Raw genomic sequence first — 20403 nt, forward strand, 5'->3', positions numbered from 1 at the left:
TGTGTTTACTGGATTTTGATTGGTTAAAAATCATAGGAAATAGCTAAACACAGAAAATCATACATTTATTATCAAAATTTTAAGTGTTTTCTTAATAAGTGTGAAAATTCTAAAACATAGATTATTTAGGAACAGAGGGAGTACATTCCGTGTGAGATGAGTAAACATCGACTATCACATTATATATTTGATTATTTAATGAGCACAATTATTTTTAATTTTTTCATTAAAATGCAATATTATATACAAAAGTATAATTACTTTATACTTTCTATTTATTTGTGAGATTACCAATCATAGTTTATCGATTTTTCATAGACAACACCCACGAATATAGTATAATTAATAGAACTAGTTATTATTTTAGTAATTAAATCGAAAGCATAAATAATTGGCAGGGACTTTTCCAGTTCGACGCATTTTCTTAACTTTTTCTTGAACTTGAGCTTCTTGGCTCCTCTTCTTCTCCTCAAGCTGTTTCTTGGCTCCATCAGCAATAACTTGGATCCGTGCTAACTTTGTCTTATAATGCTGGTTATTTATTTCTGTTCTTTTCTGCAACTCACTCTAATTACACAAATTTAAAACAAAATCAAATTATCTATTAGTCGAGTACTTAAAGACACACAATAAATGAATGTTTAGTCATTTTTATGATGGGAAAACAACCTTTCTTTTCTCCATTCTGAGTTTAGCTGCTGATTTTCTCTCATTTTCCCAACCCACAATTTCAGCTTTCATTTTCTCATACCTTCGAGTAAAGTTTGATTTCTAGTTTCTAATAAGATTCTGTATACCTTTATATTAAATGACTAATTAAGAATGAAATTTGACCTTAATTTGATTTTGTCGAGTTGAGATTTTTCCCAAGAATCTGCTTTACTTGGCGCTGAAGCAAGTCCCAATGTTCTAGAGGAAGAGCCAATCTCTTGTTCCCTACGGTCCTTTTGTGGATTGTCCATCTGTTGTTTTTTGAAACTCTCCTCTGGGGAAAATTAAGTTAAAAGTTTATAAGTTCAATATAGGCTAGTAACGACTTAGATAATTTTATTTGTATTAGTTACCTCCAATGGTCAAGTCTTGAGTAAATGATCTGTTGATTCTCTTTACTTCGGATTTAGCTATTACCGGATTGGTTTTCTTCTTGCGAGACCTCTTGGTTTCTTCTCTCATTCTTTTCGCATTTTCTTTATAGGCTTCCTCCATTGCTCTGATGACAAACGCAGCAGCTGCAACAGAAGTTGCAAATTCGCTTTCTTTCTCGTCGTAGTAGTCCATTTTCTCGTACCAATATGCTTGGTTTTTCAGCCAGTTTAGTGCTGGATTATCTTCAGTTTAATATTAAACAAGGCAAAAGTTTATCATACATAATGTGATTTTTCTTTAATAAACAAAAACGGATAACCAAGTGAAATGTACCGGTTATGGCCAGTTCTGATAGATTCGGCATATCCGTTTGTTTGTTCTCCGAAACTGACACCCTATAAAGATCAATTACAAATATATATTTTTGCACAAACGTTTTTTAGATGTATAATGCGATTAAGTTTTATAAAAATATGTACACAATAAATTTAAATAAAATGGAGATTGGACGTTTACCTTCTTCTTCTTTGCTTAACTAAATTTTCCCCAAGAGACTCCAATATTGTTTGAGCTTCATAGATTCGTCCTATATTCTCTTATACTATACTATGGGAAAGAGGAAATGTAGTTGTTTGTTCATGAAGCAAAAATAAACATAGAAAATAGCCAAAATTCGTATTCCACTGTAAAGGAACATGCCAAGTATCAAAGCATGTGTTCTAATATGCTATTATTCATGTACAATTTAGTCGCATTATAACGAATAGATGGAAAAACGTGTTTAGAAAATAATTGCAAGTCGTTTGGGCCTTTAGAGGAAGAGCTTGAGCTTCTGGTCTCTGAAACGAAGAGAAAATGAATATTAGTATTGGCATAAGTACTCAGGTTAAGGCCCCTGATGTCAACTCTCTTAAACTGTAATATGAGCAATGGGAAGTCTTGCAACTTCTAGCTAGAAAGTTAGACCACTTTTGGGCTGCTTTATTCTTATCTTCCAAAGGGCCCATTTGTAGCTGGTCATGCCTATAACCCTACCTTCTCGGCAAAGGCTACTTGGAACAATTATCCGCACGCACGTTTCTAAATTGTGGTATGGACGGTAGGTTCACCAGAACAGTTCAAAACAAGCTTTCCGGATGTGGCTAGCGACACCAAACTTAACGACCTCCCAACTCTAAAACAAGATCTATCGGTGGAATCAGAGGCGGTCATGGACATACCGTGATGACAAATTAAGTCTCCAAGATATTAATGGTTAACATGTATTTATCATTAAGTTCTCAAATGGTTCAAAAAAAATATTCACTTAATAATTATTTCAAGCCTCATAAGTTTCAGTTAATATTTTTATGGAAATCTCTCCACCTCTGTTGTTTGTGTTATGCTAGATAATTCAACTTCAGAAGGAAACTTGATAAATTTAAAGAAAAAATGAGAGAGTTTTTATTCTATTTTCCCTAAAATATACTCCATTTGTTCCTATAAATAAGATTTTTGGGTTTTAGTCTTGTTCCACAAAGAAGAATTTTGTGCATTAATATTTTTTTTAAAAAGATAAACTAACTAATTTACAGTTACTTTTACAATCTAGTCTACTAAAATAGAGTCATATTTTTTTATCTGCCATACATAAGTCTATGTTAAGATCATTCATTAGAAATTTAACTAAACATCATAAAAATACTCATATATGATATTCTCCTAACAAAACCAATATAAATCTAAACAATAAAATTTCTAAGAAAACATAAATATATTGTCATTAGGTAATTATCATTTGACTGTTTATCATATTTAATATAGATCATATTTTATATATTCCAGTAACTAATTTTGAAATTAAATAGTATAGCCCAATTCTTTTTAAATTACCAAATTAAATTTTTATATAAAACAAAATAAATAATATTTTATTGGTTGTAACATTCTATGTTGATATTTTTAGTAAAAATAAAAATATTAAACTGAAATATAATATATTAAATAAAATAATATTTTAAAATATAACAAAAATAATTTAATTTATTCACATAAAAACATTTCGAGAATAAAAATTTTTAAACAAGGAAGCTAATAATTTTTTTTATTAATTCATATAAAAATAATGTTTAAAATTAAACTATTAATACTGATGTTGCATTTTAAATAAATAAACAAAAATACTTCATTAATATATGATTTGTACAATATCATCAAACAAATTTCAACAAATATAAATTTTCAAAATAAAAATTATATACATCAAACTGATATTAGATATATATCTTTATAACATATTTTATATTTTCAATATTAATTTAAAAATAGAAATATATCTGCACGGATGTACGGGTTAATATATAGTAATTAACTTAAATACTAGTTTTTGGGTAAAGACAATTTTACTTTTCTACAAACGTGAATGGTTAAGAAAGAAATTGGAATATTGGTAAGTGGAAATTGGTCTAACTACAATAATTAAGAAAAATAAAAAAAAGTAAATATTTGAAGTAAATATTAAACACAAATGATTAGAAAAGTATGTGTTTATTGTTTCTTAATCTTTGTGTATTAAGGAATAACATCATGTATTGTGAAACAGAGAGATGTAGTATATGAAAACAGAGGGAGTATGTAAAAAAGGAAATTAAAATGAACCACACGACTCGTAGCTAGAAAGGATTCTACAGCGAGAAACACGTTTCTTAGATTTTGTGGTGTTCAAGGCAACTATTTTATTTATATTTTCCATTTTTAATTACCATTATTGCTATACCACTCATTACACGCTGCAGCAGTCACACCATTCAACCAGCAAATTGACATAAATTATCTTGTTATAGTTGTCTGTATTAGCTCATGTTTGTTTGCGTCTAAGATCATCTCCGATGTAATTTGCTATTTTTACCTCTAAAATAGGGGAATTCTATAATAGAGGTGAGATATGTTCTAATGTATTCCCTTAAAATAGCAATTTCTAAAATATAGAGTAAAAAATAGAAGAATGCTATTTCTTCCTCTATAAATAGAGGAAAAAATAGAAATCTCTATTATAGAAGAAGAAATAAAGATGGGTTAGAGCAATTTCACCTCTAAATAGTATTATAGAGGTGAAAATATATGATTGTAGTGCCTATGCAGCTTCATGCCAATCATTTTGTCGATCCTTCTCGACACATCAACCCATCCTATTCGTACAATGTTGTCGTTTTTTTCGAGAAACAAGACTCACGTGTTTATATAATTGACAAGGTAATTCCGAACAGATTTTTAACAACCCAAATCTAATGTCAAGTTTAAAATATTAGATAAAATCACAAGATTTGAGGTGAGAAAAGGAAATTGATACGATGCGGACTTGACCATATTATATGTACGTGACCTACGATAATTCGATATGTATGTAAAGGGATAAAAAAAAATTGATAGGATATCGACTTGACCAAATTATTCAGATTGGTAACGTGTACCGAATGCTCGTTCATTGGTTGGTGTCACCTTCTGTGAGAATGACGCGACCCTTTATATTTTACGTCAACAACTCTACATAATCTATTTCGTCGGCAAAGATTTCTTTCTATGACGCGACCCCTATGGCTTGTAACAATTTTTTTTTTTTTTTTTGATAAAAATTGTAACAATTTTATTTCTCATGCATTCAATATGAAAGCCTTTTGTCAAAAAAAAAGAAGAATACTTTTTTTCTATTTTCTTTTAAAAAACGGAAAAGCAAACTAACTGGAAAATGAAATATTCCAGATTGGTGATAGGTAAAACAACATGACACGTAAATTTGCTGAAGTCACCATTTCATTGACCTTCTCAGATATTCTAAAATGATGTTACTTTTATCCTATTTACAAGATGTTTTGGTTAAGAAGCATAGACATTAGTTTACCAAAAAAAGCACAGGAATTTAAATAAAACTTAAGTGCGTTTAAATTTTTATATAATTTTTTCATTTAAGAACATTTTTAAATAATAAAAAATACTAAATTTTTAATAGTCACATCATATTACATAAATATAAATACTGCTTAAGAACTTGAGAAAAATCAATTGAACTGAAACAATTTAGAAACTTTTAAAATATCTTATTCATTTCGTTTTATAATATATGATGTTTTCAAAGATTTATTTTGTTTTAAAATATAAGATATTTTATATAGCTATATACAACAAAATCTCTATAAATTAATACTTAATATGCGACACTATAAATGAATAAATTTCTTCTGTCTCAAGTTAGACCGGTTCAATATATGACAGAAATCGATAAGATAATAAGATAATAGCTTTTTAAACAGTTCTATCTAAATATATGGTATCATTAAATTATAAATTAATAATATATATATTTGATATATGCATAAATAAACTATTATATTGTTTGTTTTATATTCAAAATAGAATTATACTTATTTTTTCTTAACACTTAATATATTTTGATGAGATTTAGTAAAATTATATCCAAAACCACATTTAAACTCTATGACACATATTTTATATACATCAAATGATATAATAACAACAATATGAATGTCGAGTTTCAAAAATTTAATTAATGTATATACACAAAATCAAATGTTTTCTTGTTTTAGAAAAAATATATATTTAAAATATAAAAACTAAATAAAAAAACACTTTTTATAAATTATTAACTCTATAAATTAATAAAATATTAATTTATAGAGTTTTTGTTGTAGCTTTAGTTTTATTGAAACTGTTTAACTAAATATAATTCATAGTCTTTTTAACGATTGGTTGAATTATTTTACAAAAATTAAGTTTTTTTACTTTCATCCAAAACATCATATATTATATATTTATATATTATGAAATAGTGGGAGTATATAACAAAACCAAGTATATAATACTCTATAGACTTCATAATTTTATGAAATAATGATAAGATTCATGATTTTTTTCTAGAAAAGTAGAATAAATATTTTTTTGCTGATAACAGTTCCAGAAAACATATGGAAATGTTACTTTCTTTCTCATCTTTAATATTGGTGAAAAGAATCACGGTAAAAAGTTTAGTAAGACATGTCTTTCAAAAATAACATGTCTAATTCAACCGTAGTTTTCAGCTTACATTTTTTGAGTAATTTTAACAACAGTTCAGATGTGAAAAGCAAAGCTGTAGAAATACTACACGATTGCCTTTTAAGGAAATTTACTGTCGTCGAAATAGTGTCGAACAAGTCCCTCGTGAAAAAATAGTTTCCTCGGTTAAAAAAACACATTTAAACTGGACCTACGCAAAATTGAAATTGTCGGTTTGACGTAAGGTTGATCATCCAGAGATCTTGATTGATCGAACCGGGTCCCATTTATCAAAATGAATAAATATGTAATGTTAATTGTTTTTATTGATAATACCTAATGTTGCCCGGATTCAATTATTGCTTAGATACCGTGCACAACAAATATTGAATCTCGATATTCACAAATAGAATTAATAATATATTAAACTTTGGATGCTACCTATATGCCTCATTTTATTTTAGAGTATATAGTAAACTTATATATAATAATGAACATAAATTTTCTTATAAGGAACAGTTACATATAGAATATCATAATATAAAATGTATTATATGCAAATGTAGATACTGCAAAAATAGATAATTGTGATTAATTTTAAGTATCATCCCCTACAGTTAATGTGGATTATTCAGTGTAATAAAACCAAAGCCGGTTCAATGGTTTCATGGGTCCTGGGGTAAAAAAAATTTTAATTTCCAAACTATTATTTTTCTTTAAAAAATCTGATAGATATATGTTTTTCTTCCAAAATACCAGAAGTATCTTTAAAAATAAATATATGAAAAAAAATATTTTCATATTAGAAAAAATTGGGTCTCTTTTCTTATTTTTGATATAAAAATACATGTACTTTTTAAAAAAAATTGGATCATTATCTATTAAAAAATAGAGAGACAACGGATTGGGTCTGGAACGGTCGCACCGCTCGCCCCCTTATCTAGGCCAACCCTGAATAAAACTGAATCAATGTGATAGAAAAATGTGACTTGATTGAGAATATTGTATAAATATTTTATTACTTTTTAAAAACTGTATTATACAAATATAGTTCAGTAGTAAATGAATCAAACAAAATAAAGCAAAACTGATTAGTTAAAATATAGTAATATATAAAAATATAGTTTTTCAAAGGATAATAATCTAATTATATAAAAATGATATAATATAAACACTAATCTATATATTTCTATTAATAATATTTAAATATTCGAAGTTTTAGCTCTATAAATTTATTATTTTGTTTAAAGTTTCTTTTCATGGATTTTAAATAAAATAGGATTAATAACTATAATTTATATACAGAAAAATGTTAACACATTTTGCTTGGAGTGTATATCTTAAGTTCTTAACAGTAGCAACTGTATATCTTATAATTCTTCTTTTACTTAGAGTGTATATCTTATTTTTAGAAAACTTGAATTTCAATGCAATAATAATCCAATACAAAAGAAAAAAATATGACAAACAGAAAACAATCAACTATTTATAGAATACCCCATGAGCCATGTGAGTGTAAGACCACGACGGACAAACAAAATCAACATCATAATCATTCTATCTCCGACCACCAACAAAGATGGTGTTAGTAATATCAGAGCCAATTAAGAGCCAATCAAAGACGGTATGTGTGATAGGCGCAGGACCATCAGGGTTAGTGTCGGCGAGAGAGCTCAAGAAAGAAGGGCATAAAGTGGTGGTGATGGAGCAAAACGACGACGTAGGAGGGCAATGGCTATACCAACCAAACGTGGAAGAAGAAGATCCATTGGGAAAAACTAAAGCCCTAAAAGTCCATAGCAGCATTTACTCATCCTTGAGGTTGATTTCTCCGAGAGAGGTAATGGGTTTCTCTGATTTTCCGTTCACGGTTAAGGAAGGAAGAGACTCGAGGAGATTTCCCGGTCATGAGGAGCTTTGGTTGTATCTTAAAGATTTTTGTGAGGTGTTTGGGTTGAGAGAGATGATAAGGTTTAATGTTAGGGTTGAGTTTGTGGGGATGGTGGATGATGATAAAGATGTTGATGATAATATGAAGAGATGGATGGTGAAAAGTGTAGCGAAGAAGACTGGTGAGGTTATTGAAGAAGTGTTTGATGCTGTTGTTGTTGCCTCTGGCCATTACTCTTATCCTAGATTGCCTTCCATTAAAGGTATATATGTGTGTGAATTGATCATTGTTTATATAATGCTACACCGTGTATGATTCCTAGATATAGACAGGAGGAATTCAAATTATTTGGAGTCCATGCAAATTTAATACTCAAAATTTTCTGTTGAGAAATTAGTTTTCATATCAGAAAGTTCAAAAAAGGATGGTGGTGTTTTCATAGTTTGGATGTTTATAGGAATGGATTCGTGGAAGAGGAAGCAACTTCATAGCCATATCTACAGGGTGCCTGATCCTTTTCGCGATGAGGTGATGATAATTAATAGATAAAACTTGATGATACATATGTAATAATTAATGACGCACATGTTGTATAATGTATGATGCATGATGATAAATGTTAGGTCGTGGTGGTCGTTGGTTGCTCGATGAGTGGACAAGACATATCTATAGAGCTTGTGGAAGTTGCAAAGGAAGTTCATCTAAGTGCCAAATCACTCGACGTTCCTCCTGGCTTGTCTAAAGTCATTTCAAAACATCATAACTTCCATCTTCATCTTGAGGTACACTCTCACCATCACCATGTTAATTTCATATATACAATATAGATTATTAAAGATTGTTCATATATTCGAATGGTTGTAGATTGAATCTCTAGAGGAAGACGGACGGGTCATTTTCGTTGATGGGTCTTGTATTGTTGCTGACACCATTTTGTATTGTACCGGGTAAATTTATTTTCCACTCTTTTACATCATGGTGACTTAGTTTTTGACTACGTTATAAAAAATCAATACGTATTTGTGGCCTTTAAAATATAATTATATACTAGACGAATCAACGATATATATATTGCGGGACAAATAAACTCTTATTATATAAGTATATATCATTTTTTTTTTTTTTTTTTTTTTTTGATCAAATATATATCATTTATATTTTCAAATATACTACAATCTGATTAGTAAAAACCGCTTAAAGAACTATAAATATACAGTACATTATTGATATCCTTTATCAACATTCGTAGAAATTGAAATATATGGCCATAATCTCTAATATATATAGCATGAAATTATTGGCATATTTTTCTATGTTGTGTTTCAACAGAATTGAAGTATTATTAATTTTAAATGTTAGAGTATATGTCAACATGAGTGGACTACAAATCTTGTTAAATTTCTTTCCACGACAAAGTCTTTTTCTTATCCCTATTTCTTGGGACCGAGTCAACCGACATCGATAGATTCATTCCAAAAAAAGAAAAAGTTAACATATATGAATTCCATTTAAAATAAACATTTGTTATGAACTTATAATAAACATTTTCTGTAAGTGTTTTCTAATCGCTATGATCCTAAAAATTGTTTTTACAAAAGCTTTCTTTTTAATAGTTACATGTTTTAAGTTTTGTAGATATTTTTTATTAGGTAATAATAATATATTACAAATTTTTAAAATAATCTAAATTTAATGAAATATTATTGGTCTAAAATTATTTGAAATTGGTGAATACAGAAAATAATAAATTTATTATCAAAATTTAATATGTTTTTTTAGATATGTATAAAAAACAGATAAATATATAAACATATACTCCATCTGTTTTTTTTTAAAATATATGTTATAGAGTCTTCACAAGTATTAAAAATATTTTAAATTTTGATGTATTATTTTTTATATTAAATATTTTTCATAATTTTTAACAAATAAAATTTCAGCAAACACAATTATTGATTTTAAAGTTTACATTAAATGATACAAGAAAATGTAAAATATATTTTTTGAAATAATTTTTTTCTAAAACGTGGATATCTTTTAAGAACAAATGAATTGTTTAACAAATTATTTTCTTGGTTTAAGAAGTTAAAATAGTTGATATGTAAATAAGGGTGCTTAGATTTGAGTAATTATAAGTTTTTCGATTGAAACGAATAAATGTGTGCACACTTGGTTAGGTATTGGTACAAGTTCCCATTTCTTGAGAGTAAAGGAAGAGTAGAAGTTGATGATAATAGAGTAGGCCCACTCTTCGAACACACTTTCTCACCTTTCCTTTCTCCTTCTCTCTCCTTTGTCGGCATCCCTCGAAAGGTGATAAAATGATTTTACTCCGCTAAACCCAAACCTAATCATATTATCATCAATCAATCAGTCTCTTGTTAACTCAACGTTGGTGTTACGAGATTTTGCAGCTGATAGGGTTCCCATTCTTCGAATCACAAGCTAAATGGATTGCAAAGCTTTTGTCAGGGAAAACTTCACTTCCTTCCTTTGATGAAATGATGGAATCAATCTCCGAGTTCTACCTCGCCAGAGAAGCCGCCGGAATCCCTAAACGCAACACTCACGACATCTGTGATTTCAATGTACCAAACCTCGCAATCTCACTCTCTTTTTGTTCAATGGTCGATTATTAGTAAATATTCATCTAAATATTTGTTTGTTTATTTATTACATGGTGTTTACTGTTTACAGTATAGCGATAAATACGCGGACTACATTGGATTTCCACATCTGGAGGAATGGAGAAAGGAGCTGTGTATGTCGGCCTTATTGAACTCCATTGAAAATCTGGATACTTATCGAGATTCTTGGGACGACGATGATCTCCTTCAAGAAACCCTTCAAAACCCTTATTTCACCCAATTCACTAGTCCTTAGAAAGGTTTTAACTTTTAATGCAAGTTTCAGTTTTAACATCAATAAAATCACAAACTTTTTTGTGAGAAATTATTATGTTTAACCAGATTTAACTGAAAGGAAAAATAAAGCTTTAAATGGTAAAAAAAAAGTGAATTAATGGAATAAAAATGAATAATATATAAAATAAATTTATCACACTCATTTATATCAAAATCATAGAGGAAACTTTTTTCTTACCGAATAGAAGAAATAATCTTACACTAGGATAGTAACTTACACTTTGAAAGCAGAGTTACTTTTGTTAATAAATTTATTAATATGTATGCTTGTTCACTAATATATTTAGGCATGGTTTTTCAGTTTTTGATTTTTACTTTGGTTCTGGTCGGTTGTGGTTTTGGTTTTTGATCAATAAATAATCAATAAATATATGAACAACTCGGTTGTCTATGAATATGATTTTTTGCTTTATTTATTTTGGTTTGGTTCAAATAACAATATTATGAACCCGAAAAAAATTGAATTCAATTCAAGCGCGTGGATTTGCGTAGAGATATTCATTTAACATGCATCCATTGTCAATTTTGTTAGTATGTAGTTGTCAGTATTAGCTCATTTGTGCTTGTATCCAAGTAATGGTTGTAATGTTTACAGCCATTGCATGCATATATCGACGCACCAATATCTTTTTGTCCTTTAAAAACAATTTCGACTGCACACAAAAAGGTACAAATAATTATTTTATGAAATTGATATGGTACCCTAGCAAAATTAACTTAGTAATCAAATCGAAAAGCAAATCTCGTTCTCAGTTTAACCTAATTGTCTTATTCATACACATTGTTATTCATTCCGTTTCAGTTTATTTGTCGTTGTAAAGTAAAAATTTTACTGCAAAATAAGTGTTATTTTATAGTTTATATACAAAATTTATTAATAAAATTCTCTCATTGATTTTTCTATTGGTTATATTGGTTGAAATATGGTTAAATGTATAAATAATGATGTTTTTATTTTGAAAATATATAAAATTAACTATTTTATTAATTTGTGTGTACTAATGTAAAACGAAAAACAAAACAAAACATGGAGGGAGTATAATTTTTAACACACGTCAATATCGATTGGTGCAAATTTAAAGTTATCCGCAGACCAAACATAAATAGTAATAATATGTACTAATTGATGGAATTGATATCGTACCTAACCAAATTATAGTCTGACCTTAATTATTGTCTCTGATATCTCTGAATCCAGCACTGACAATAATTTGGTTATAGAAAATATAGGCTTTTCATAAAATACTCATCCACAAAGAAAATGACAGAATATAAAACTAAACGATGTCACTAGCATTTTTACTTGACCATCAGTGCAATAATAAACATAAATAATAAGTAAATTGACCATGAAAAACATAAATCAACTATATAAAGAAGGCCCTCGTTAGCATACCGCGAGAAACAAAAGCAAGCTAAATAAAAGATCATATCATCCACCAACAAAATGGTGTTAGAGACAACAAAAAGTGAGGAACCAATCATGAGCCAGTCAAAGACGGTATGTGTGATAGGCGCAGGACCATCAGGGTTAGTGTCGGCGAGAGAGCTAAAGAAAGAAGGGCATAAGGTGGTGGTGATGGAGCAAAACGACGACGTAGGAGGGCAATGGCTATACCAACCAAACGTGGAAGAAGAAGACTCATTGGGGAAAACCAAAATCCTAAAAGTACATAGCAGCATTTACTCATCCTTGAGGTTGATTTCGCCGAGAGAAATAATGGGTTTCTCTGACTTCCCTTTCACGGTTAAGGAAGGAAGAGACACGAGGAGATTTCCCGGTCATGAGGAGCTTTGGTTGTATCTTAAGGATTTTTGTGAGGTGTTTGGGTTGAGAGAGATGATTAGGTTTAATGTTAGGGTTGAATTTGTGGGGATGGTGAATGATGATGATATTACGAAGAGATGGAGAGTGAAGAGTGTAGAGAAGAAGAGTGGTGAGGTTATTGAAGAAGTGTTTGATGCTGTTGTTGTTGCCACTGGCCATTACTCTTACCCCAGATTGCCTTCTATTAAAGGTATATATATTTTTGTATACGAATTTATCTTTGATTAAATACTATCACATCGTGTATGACTTAAAGATATGGATACGAGGATCTATCTCAAAAAAAATTGCCTATATATATATATATATACATAAATAAACAATTAATACTATTTATACAAATGGATCATAATTCATTTTATTGATCAGATTTTTTAGTTTTTCATATCTCAAATTTTTTGTTAAAGCAAAAAAGGATGGTATTGTTTCTGATAGTTTGTGTTTTTGTTTATACTTTAATAGGAATGGATTTGTGGAAGGGAAAGCAAGTTCATAGCCATGTCTACAGGGTGCCTGATCCTTTTCGTGACGAGGTAACCACAATTGATCAAATAAAACTCCATGATATGTATGTGATAATGATTATTCACGATGACGAATGTTAGGTGGTGGTGGTCGTAGGCGGCTTCATCAGTGGACCGGACATATCAATAGAGCTTGTGAAAGTAGCAAAGGAAGTTCATTTAAGTGTCAAATCACTTGACGTTTCTCCTGGCCTGTCTAAAGCCATTACAAAACATCAGAGCTTGCATCTCCAACCACAGGTATAAATACCATATTAATTTCATCGCCACTCTCATTTCAAAAATCAAAAACTTTGTAGTATCATTCAATATGAAAGGTTTTCTTTACAATTCTCACTAATTAATGGTTGTAGATCGAATCTCTAGAGGAAGATGGACGTGTCATTTTCGTTGATGGGTCTTGTATCGTAGCTGACACCATTTTATACTGTACTGGGTAAGTTATGTATTCAACGTACGTATAATACTTCAAATTATGATACTAGTACAAACTTCAACGTATATTCTACACACGTGTGTCTAGGTATCGGTACAAATTTCCATTTCTCGAGAGTCAAGGAAGAGTAGAAGTTGATGATAATAGAGTGGGTCCACTCTTCGAACACACATTCTCACCTTCTCTTTCTCCTTCTCTGTCCTTTGTCGGCATCCCTCAAAAGGTAACATGATTTGGTCCGATAAACCCCAAATTAATCATATAATCAATCAGTCGACTACCAGTTAACTCCGGTTAACTCAAGATCATTTTCATTGTACTTTATTATTATTAATCAAAAATAAAGTGACTCTACAATATAGATGAAAATTACTCAAATATTAGTATAAAATAGCATATAAAGTAAAAATATAAATTTTATTTTAGAGAATGAAATACAAAATAAGTTAATAGTTAAATTTTAGGGAAATATCCTAGGATAGCACTAAAAATTTTTTTATCACAAATATAGAATCTAAGAATCAAAATGACCAAAAATGTTTCATTAAATAGATAAATATACACTTAAACCTCTAGGGTTAACTAGGATTTGGATTTGAGGCTTAAAATTTTATAAAATAGAAAATAAATATTAAAAATTTGAAAATAAAAATTTTAAAAATAGTTTCAAAAAATATTTTCGAATTACAAAAAAAAAATTCAGAATTTTTTTTTTTTTTAATGTTTGAATTTGAAAACATATAATCTAAAACTATAAAACAAAATATCTAGGGTATTAGTGTCCTTTTACCTATTAAATAAAATATTTTGATCATTTTTCTCTTTGTAGCCTAACCAAAACTTGAAAATAGTTTATTTACGAGAATTGTCCTAAATTTTATCTTTAAATTGCTACTAACACAATTATAAAGACGAATTTGAGATGTTCTTGATATAAATAAAAAGGAATGTCACCAAATTTTGCAGTTGATAGGGTTTCCATTCTTCGAATCACAAGCGAAATGGATTGCAATGATTTTGTCAGGCAAGACTTCACTTCCTTCCTACGATGAAATGATGCAATCAGTGGCCGAGTTCTACCGCGCCAATGGAGTCCCTAAGCGTAACACTCATGACATCGGAAGAGACTTCGTCAATGTAACCCAACTTTGCCACTTTTTTTTTTTAATTTTATGTTTGAAACATTGTTTTATTTTTTAAAAGATTGGTATAATATAATTGGCAGTATTGCGATAAATACGCGGATTACACGGGATATCCACATCTGGAGGAATGGAGAAAGAAGCTGTGTGTGACAACTATACTGAGATCCCTGGATAATCTTGAGACTTATCGTGATTCTTGGGACGATGATCATGAGCTCCTTCAAGAAGCTCTTCAAGACCCTTATTTTGCTCAACGAACTACCCCTTAAAAGAGAAAAGCTTTTGATGCAAGTTTCGACTTTTGTCTGATTGATTAATTATAATAAACCCCAAAAAAAAAAAGAACTCTTAAACATTCTGTGGTGTATTTTCATATATATATATAAATAAACCTCCTATCATCTAAGTTCATCCCTTTAGATGAAATATAGAAAGCTAGACACATTATATTCTTCTTCTTCCAAGAGAGGGAGAGAGTGAGCATTGTTCGTTTCAGAAGCTTCCATCTCATGACTCTTAGAACAATATTTCAGAAAGTGAAGTGTTTGCATCTTTTATTCCTTTGGCTTCCATCTATGTTAAACTGTAATGCCATTTGGCCTAACATAATCTTTATGGAGTTGGAAACTTGTTTGATGAAAAAGGAAGGACCAGTTGTGCCAAAGTAACAAGAATGAATGACTAGAAAGCATCATCATATATTAATGATGATAGGTTTTGAAACTAATAACAAATGCTAAAGTTTGTAGGTGATCGTCATCATCAAAATATTTAGTGTTGGGAGTAGAATATCTCTCTCTCTAATACTACTACTCTGCAACAACAACACTAATCTCGTCCTTCTCAAGCAAATCATAGAATGCTCTAGTCTTCCTCTGCTCGTTCCAGTGGTGCATCTTCCACATCCCACCAGCAGCTATCCCTAGCGCGAGACCGATAATTAACTCCTTCACAACACTTGGACCTTTCAAGGTTGCATGTGCAATCTTGTGCCCAGCCATCTCTTTCTTCCCCACTCTCCTGCTCATAAAGCCAAACCAACATAGATCATGAACACACATTAAAGGTAAACATTAACATTCAACAAAAAAACAAACAGAGAGACAGACAGACAACTTCATTTCAAACAAACTAACAACAATGTTGGAACATAAGATCAACAACCAGCAAGACTTTCTCAAAAGCTTCAACCAGACAAGAGAACATATAGCAAGTCTAATAATAAGGTGGATCAGTCAAGGAGGTCTTTGATCAGTGCAGGAGTTTTTATGAGGGCAGCTAATTGATGATGATAACAAAGCCACACAAGGGAGACTAATTGTAAATATATATAGGGAGAATTCTAGATTGACAATCAATGTTAGAAAGCAACCCCAAGCCTTTAAAAATCGACCCATCAGATTCAAGACACCAGCAGCACCAACCAAGGTGCAGTGGCGAGAATCAGGTTCATTGTTGGAGAGTTTGCGGAGCCACAGATGCCATATCTCAAGGCATGGACAAGGGCCCTCTCCTATTTTTAGGTTTTTTTGAACAAAATAGTCCCCAAGGAAACTTAAATTAAACATCAAAAATAGCCACACACACATATAAAAGCATCCTGCTCAGACCTTTTACTTTTATCATTCCATCATCTCCACTCCACCACACAAGATACATATCAAAACAAGACTTCTCTAGTTTAACAGATATTTAAAGCTATAAACTTTAGCTACCTAAACCAACAACAGATAAGAAAGGAATCGACCCAGTTCCTGAAATCGAGTTTTTTTTTCAGCCATTATACAGATGCAGACAAAACAGAGACATTGTGAGCTAAACACGCAACAAGAGAAAGCATGAAACTTTAAAGTATACTAAACTGATAAGTTGAGAAAGAGAGAAACCTGTTCAACGGAGCTTGGCAAAGCTGAGAGATTATAATGCAGAAGAAACTTCACTTCTGGATGTGCTTTATATACGTGTAGGTCATTAAGCTCATCTCTAGGGCTTCAGAAAAAAACAAACAAAACGACAGCGTTTTGCCTTCTGTTGATCATTGAGTACTTTGGGAGTTTTCTACCTGTAGTAGTTGATCATTAAGCTCATACTCTGTGATTTTCTGTGTACTGACTTTTAACATTTGTGGATTATTAGAAAACTGAAATGATGTTTGATATATAAATGAGTTTTCCACTATCAAAAGATTGTAATACAACAACACAGCACACACCAAAAAGAAGTAATCAAATCTATTCCTGCGGTTTTGTTAAAACTTTATGCTTCAGACAGACCGTTTCTGTTCTTGAGACCGAACAGATTCTTCAGCAAATCTGCAGTGTTTGGAGGAATCTTGGCAGGTCGTGGAGCCATGAAGTTGACTATCTTCTCGTGCACATTATACCTGTTTCGTTTTTTTTTGTACACAGCAATGATCAGAATAGGTAAACACTCAAACTGAATCCAAACCAGAGGAGATATGTTACCTGATCTTTCGGCTCTTGGAGGCACGCCGATCCACAACTTTCCTCTTCTTTGTTTGAAACTTCTTCATTGCGTAGAAAGCCGCCTCTGCCACCAATGTCAAGATTTTGATAGTTCAGTAAACGGATGGCTGGCTCTTCTTTTAAGAAAAAACAAAACACAATTATACCTGAGGAAGCTGGATCGATGGTCTCAAAGAACTCCTTTAGTAACTGTTGATAGAATTCTGCATCCTCCACAAGTTCAGGGTCTCCTTCAACTTGTTTTTCCTGGAACAAAAGTGTGTATACATGTTTAGAGAATGAACTGATAAAATAATTTGATCCTATTTTGACTCGAAAACTGTGACGATACCTCTTGTTTTGGTTGTTTTGGTTCCATGGTTTCCTCAGGGACCTGTGAAATAATACTTAAAGGATCAGCACAAGCTCATGTATTGATAGTTAAACTGTTAAGACCCAAAACTTACAGTTCCAAAAACAGCAACAGTAGATCTTGATTGTTGCATTTGCTTAATCATTCTACTTGGATCCCTCATGTAAGAAGCAACCTGCTCACTAACGTTCTGTTTTTTGAAAATGATTAAATCAGAGTTAGATTCCTGATCAAATGCATAAGAGCAAAATCATGTTCTGTGTTTGTTGATTGTCTATACCTGGTTAAAGGCATGGAGCTTTCCTTTAATAGCAGCTGCACCAGTTGTGACTTGTGTTCTTCTTTGCCATTTGTCCACAGCCTTGTTTCGGAACACACACATTCTACATAGAAACGACCGAAACTTGTGTTAACAATGAGACTGGTCACTGAATGAAGACTAACATGTTTTTTTACTAAACAGTGACTCTTTTGCTTGAACATAATACGGAGAATTTTGATGTTGTACAGTTAAACAGTTAGTCTTAGATACCTTTTCTGCATGTCAGATACTCGGTGCCATTCATCGCTATCTTCTGCATCTGATTTAATGGATTCGGTACCATTTGCTTGTTGGTCAACCGAGGGATTCTTCTCAAACAAAGCCTGCAAAATTCTTAAAAGAGTTAAACAAAAGTAGCAGAGAGACAAGACAACACACTCTGAGACTCCAAGCGTACAGTTACAGAAGCAAGATATAATTTTCAATACAAAAGGAAAATAGAAGAAGAACTATGAATCTTGACATACATACCTCTTGCAACTCCAAGAGGGAATCTAATGTCTTCTTAGACGAAGTAATTAGCTCTGAATATGCTGTTGAGACCTTCTCATCTTCCGAACAAAAAGACGATTTGACAGTCTCCTGAAAATCATTTCCTTCTGATATAAGCATAACGACACAAACAAGGATGAAGAGAAGAAAGAAGAGAACAGAAGATAGCTTACCTGTGGCAATCTGTTTGAACTGCTAAATGCTTTCTGAAGTAAGAATCTGAACTCCAAAGTTTTATCCCAAAGAGCCTTTACATAGAGCACACAAAAAAAGAATCATCTTTAAACAGAAATTCTCTCTAGGTTAATTTCATCAATATAAATGTAGGATTACACATCTGCAATTCCAAGAATGTGATTTCTAGTAGGACTACATCACAAACAGTAGCGTAAAGTAATACCTTCTGGTTCTTCACAGCTTGACCTTTAGCAGCATCCTCACCCTTATCACGCTTCAGGTTTTTCAATATATCCCTATACCAGGAAGAAGCATATTAAACAAGTTAGCTACTGAGCATATCCCAATGACTTCAATAAGCTCAAAACCACTTCTAAATCCAGCCAACACTCTTGTTTATGCTAGTGAGCTAAATTAAAACAAGTTAAGACTTCAATAAGACTACCAACAGTTTCTACAAAGAGATACAACAAAACTAGAGATAGATAAGATAAGTCTTACTGTTCCTGTGAACGGAGCTCCTGGTACTCTTTCTCAAGCTCTTCCATGGCAGCATCTTTATTGTCATCATCCTCTTCATCGCCACTCTCGCTTTCTTCGTCATCTCCATCATCAAGTTCATCGCTTTCTCCATCCACATCTTCCTTCTCACCTCCTTCATCACTTTCCTCACTATCTCCTTCTTCATCTTCCTCTTCACTCCCTTCCATGCTATCTCCTTCACCATCAGACAACTCTTCATCTTCACTCTCCCCTTCGACCTAATAAAAGAACTCCTCAAAACCAAATTAATTCACTTAAACAGCCATCTAAAACAACTTAAACCAATACAATAGCAACACAAACCTCGAGATTGTCATCAGGCTCGCTCATCTCTTCTGATTCACTTTCATAAAGTCTTGCTCTTTTAGACATCTTTGATCCCCCAGCCATCTTAAACACCCCTAAAGCTACAAATTAACGAGAAACTTAATCAGAAGAGGGAGCAGAGTCTATTATACAGACACAAAGATTAAAAAGTACATAACTTTAGGAAGCAGATTCGTAATCAAAGTAAACTAACCTCAAAACTGTCGAGCAAACTTGGAGTCGTCGACCTCAAAGCTGTCTACGAGCACAGAAGAAGCTGTGAAAAGAAGAAACTTGGCTGAGCTAATCATAAACCCTAGAGCTTTCACTTAACCCGCGAACCGGTCGGTTCGGTTAGAAGAACCGGTTTCCAGTTTTTAATTGTTTTTGGTTTAGTAGGACCGCTTGGATTACAATTCGACCGTTAAACCGGTCGGTCTACCTGTAACTAGAAACATTCAAATAGAAAAAGAAAAAAAAAACTAAAAAAAGTATAATGGACGTGTTTATGTTCTTCTCTCCGTTAGAAGAAAATTATAAAAACTCTAATTGACATGATCATTAATCTAAATCTTTTTACTTATAAAAGGTATTACTGACATTCTTGATCTTCTCTCCATTAGAAGAAAATTAGATAGAAATTGAAAGTTGAATTAAAGGGTTTTGCTTTCACAGCTTCAGGTATAGAGAGATTAGTGATAAAGACTACTCACTAGCACTTTTGTCGTTTTAGTAGTGTAAACCGGATCATTAACATAACACACTATCAACTAACATAACATAGTCTATTACTCTTGTCTGTTTCATGAAAACAGTGACTATTTCTTCTTCTATCTCTGTAATGAAAATATTGTCTATGCTCA

General features: G+C 31.4%; 5 protein-coding genes across 6 annotated transcripts; 2 read left to right on the forward strand and 3 right to left on the reverse strand.

The window, feature by feature from the left end:
- Window positions 1-230: 230 nt before the first annotated feature.
- Window positions 231-3032, reverse strand: LOC103861116 (remorin 1.4). Its single transcript, XM_018657443.2, has 6 exons — window positions 1603-3032; window positions 1420-1481; window positions 1065-1328; window positions 835-985; window positions 670-751; window positions 231-567 (listed from the first exon to the last, which is right to left on the reverse strand). Exons 2-6 carry the CDS (start codon window positions 1448-1450, stop codon window positions 364-366), a joined length of 732 nt encoding a protein of 243 aa, XP_018512959.1. The 5' UTR covers window positions 1451-1481; window positions 1603-3032; the 3' UTR covers window positions 231-363.
- Window positions 3033-7571: 4539 nt separating this feature from the next.
- On the forward strand, window positions 7572-10930 carry LOC103860582 (flavin-containing monooxygenase FMO GS-OX-like 8). The gene is made up of 7 exons (XM_009138210.3): window positions 7572-8267; window positions 8463-8533; window positions 8629-8787; window positions 8870-8952; window positions 10183-10318; window positions 10420-10593; window positions 10703-10930. The coding sequence occupies exons 1-7, from the start codon at window positions 7694-7696 to the stop codon at window positions 10886-10888; spliced, it is 1383 nt and encodes a 460-aa protein (XP_009136458.2). The 5' UTR covers window positions 7572-7693; the 3' UTR covers window positions 10889-10930.
- On the forward strand, window positions 10885-15306 carry LOC103860583 (flavin-containing monooxygenase FMO GS-OX-like 8). The gene is made up of 7 exons (XM_009138211.3): window positions 10885-12947; window positions 13220-13290; window positions 13363-13521; window positions 13635-13717; window positions 13805-13940; window positions 14684-14854; window positions 14943-15306. Exons 1-7 carry the CDS (start codon window positions 12377-12379, stop codon window positions 15129-15131), a joined length of 1380 nt encoding a protein of 459 aa, XP_009136459.1. The 5' UTR covers window positions 10885-12376; the 3' UTR covers window positions 15132-15306.
- Window positions 15307-15542: 236 nt separating this feature from the next.
- LOC103860584 (probable cytochrome c oxidase subunit 5C-1) lies at window positions 15543-16744 on the reverse strand. The gene is made up of 2 exons (XM_033286512.1): window positions 16725-16744; window positions 15543-15882 (listed from the first exon to the last, which is right to left on the reverse strand). Exon 2 carries the CDS (start codon window positions 15861-15863, stop codon window positions 15672-15674), a length of 192 nt encoding a protein of 63 aa, XP_033142403.1. The 5' UTR covers window positions 15864-15882; window positions 16725-16744; the 3' UTR covers window positions 15543-15671.
- Window positions 16745-16991: 247 nt separating this feature from the next.
- Window positions 16992-19899, reverse strand: LOC103860585 (putative uncharacterized protein DDB_G0270496). 2 transcript variants are annotated; one of them, XM_009138214.3, is made up of 14 exons: window positions 19755-19899; window positions 19538-19641; window positions 19306-19452; window positions 19193-19263; window positions 18915-18987; window positions 18688-18762; window positions 18494-18604; window positions 18233-18345; window positions 17981-18083; window positions 17795-17890; window positions 17680-17721; window positions 17495-17594; window positions 17328-17412; window positions 16992-17245 (listed from the first exon to the last, which is right to left on the reverse strand). In XM_009138214.3, exons 2-14 carry the CDS (start codon window positions 19622-19624, stop codon window positions 17119-17121), a joined length of 1230 nt encoding a protein of 409 aa, XP_009136462.1. In that variant the 5' UTR covers window positions 19625-19641; window positions 19755-19899; the 3' UTR covers window positions 16992-17118. The 2 variants fall into 2 exon arrangements, with proteins under 2 accessions (XP_009136462.1, XP_009136461.1); XM_009138213.3 differs by having other exon boundaries at window positions 19193-19452.
- Window positions 19900-20403: the final 504 nt, after the last annotated feature.

This window comes from Brassica rapa, chromosome A03, assembly GCF_000309985.2.
Source record: "Brassica rapa cultivar Chiifu-401-42 chromosome A03, CAAS_Brap_v3.01, whole genome shotgun sequence".
Taxonomy (NCBI): Eukaryota; Viridiplantae; Streptophyta; class Magnoliopsida; order Brassicales; family Brassicaceae; genus Brassica; species Brassica rapa.

Coding starts and splice junctions, on each gene's coding strand:
- LOC103860583 (XM_009138211.3), top strand. CDS start 12,377: ATGGTGTTAGAGACAACAAAAAGTGAGGAACCAATCATGAGCCAGTCA. Junction 13,291..13,362: donor CTGATCCTTTTCGTGACGAG/GTAACCACAATT, acceptor GACGAATGTTAG/GTGGTGGTGGTCGTAGGCGG. Junction 13,718..13,804: donor ACCATTTTATACTGTACTGG/GTAAGTTATGTA, acceptor ACGTGTGTCTAG/GTATCGGTACAAATTTCCAT.
- LOC103860584 (XM_033286512.1), bottom strand. CDS start 15,863: ATGGCTGGGCACAAGATTGCACATGCAACCTTGAAAGGTCCAAGTGTT.
- LOC103860582 (XM_009138210.3), top strand. CDS start 7,694: ATGGTGTTAGTAATATCAGAGCCAATTAAGAGCCAATCAAAGACGGTA. Junction 8,788..8,869: donor ACTTCCATCTTCATCTTGAG/GTACACTCTCAC, acceptor GAATGGTTGTAG/ATTGAATCTCTAGAGGAAGA. Junction 10,319..10,419: donor TTGTCGGCATCCCTCGAAAG/GTGATAAAATGA, acceptor GAGATTTTGCAG/CTGATAGGGTTCCCATTCTT.
- LOC103860585 (XM_009138213.3), bottom strand. CDS start 19,624: ATGGCTGGGGGATCAAAGATGTCTAAAAGAGCAAGACTTTATGAAAGT. Junction 17,595..17,679: donor CAAAACAACCAAAACAAGAG/GTATCGTCACAG, acceptor CTTTTGTTCCAG/GAAAAACAAGTTGAAGGAGA. Junction 17,246..17,327: donor TCCAAGAGCCGAAAGATCAG/GTAACATATCTC, acceptor AAAACGAAACAG/GTATAATGTGCACGAGAAGA.
- LOC103861116 (XM_018657443.2), bottom strand. CDS start 1,450: ATGCCGAATCTATCAGAACTGGCCATAACCG. Junction 1,329..1,419: donor ATCAGAACTGGCCATAACCG/GTACATTTCACT, acceptor ATTAAACTGAAG/ATAATCCAGCACTAAACTGG. Junction 568..669: donor TCAGAATGGAGAAAAGAAAG/GTTGTTTTCCCA, acceptor TTGTGTAATTAG/AGTGAGTTGCAGAAAAGAAC.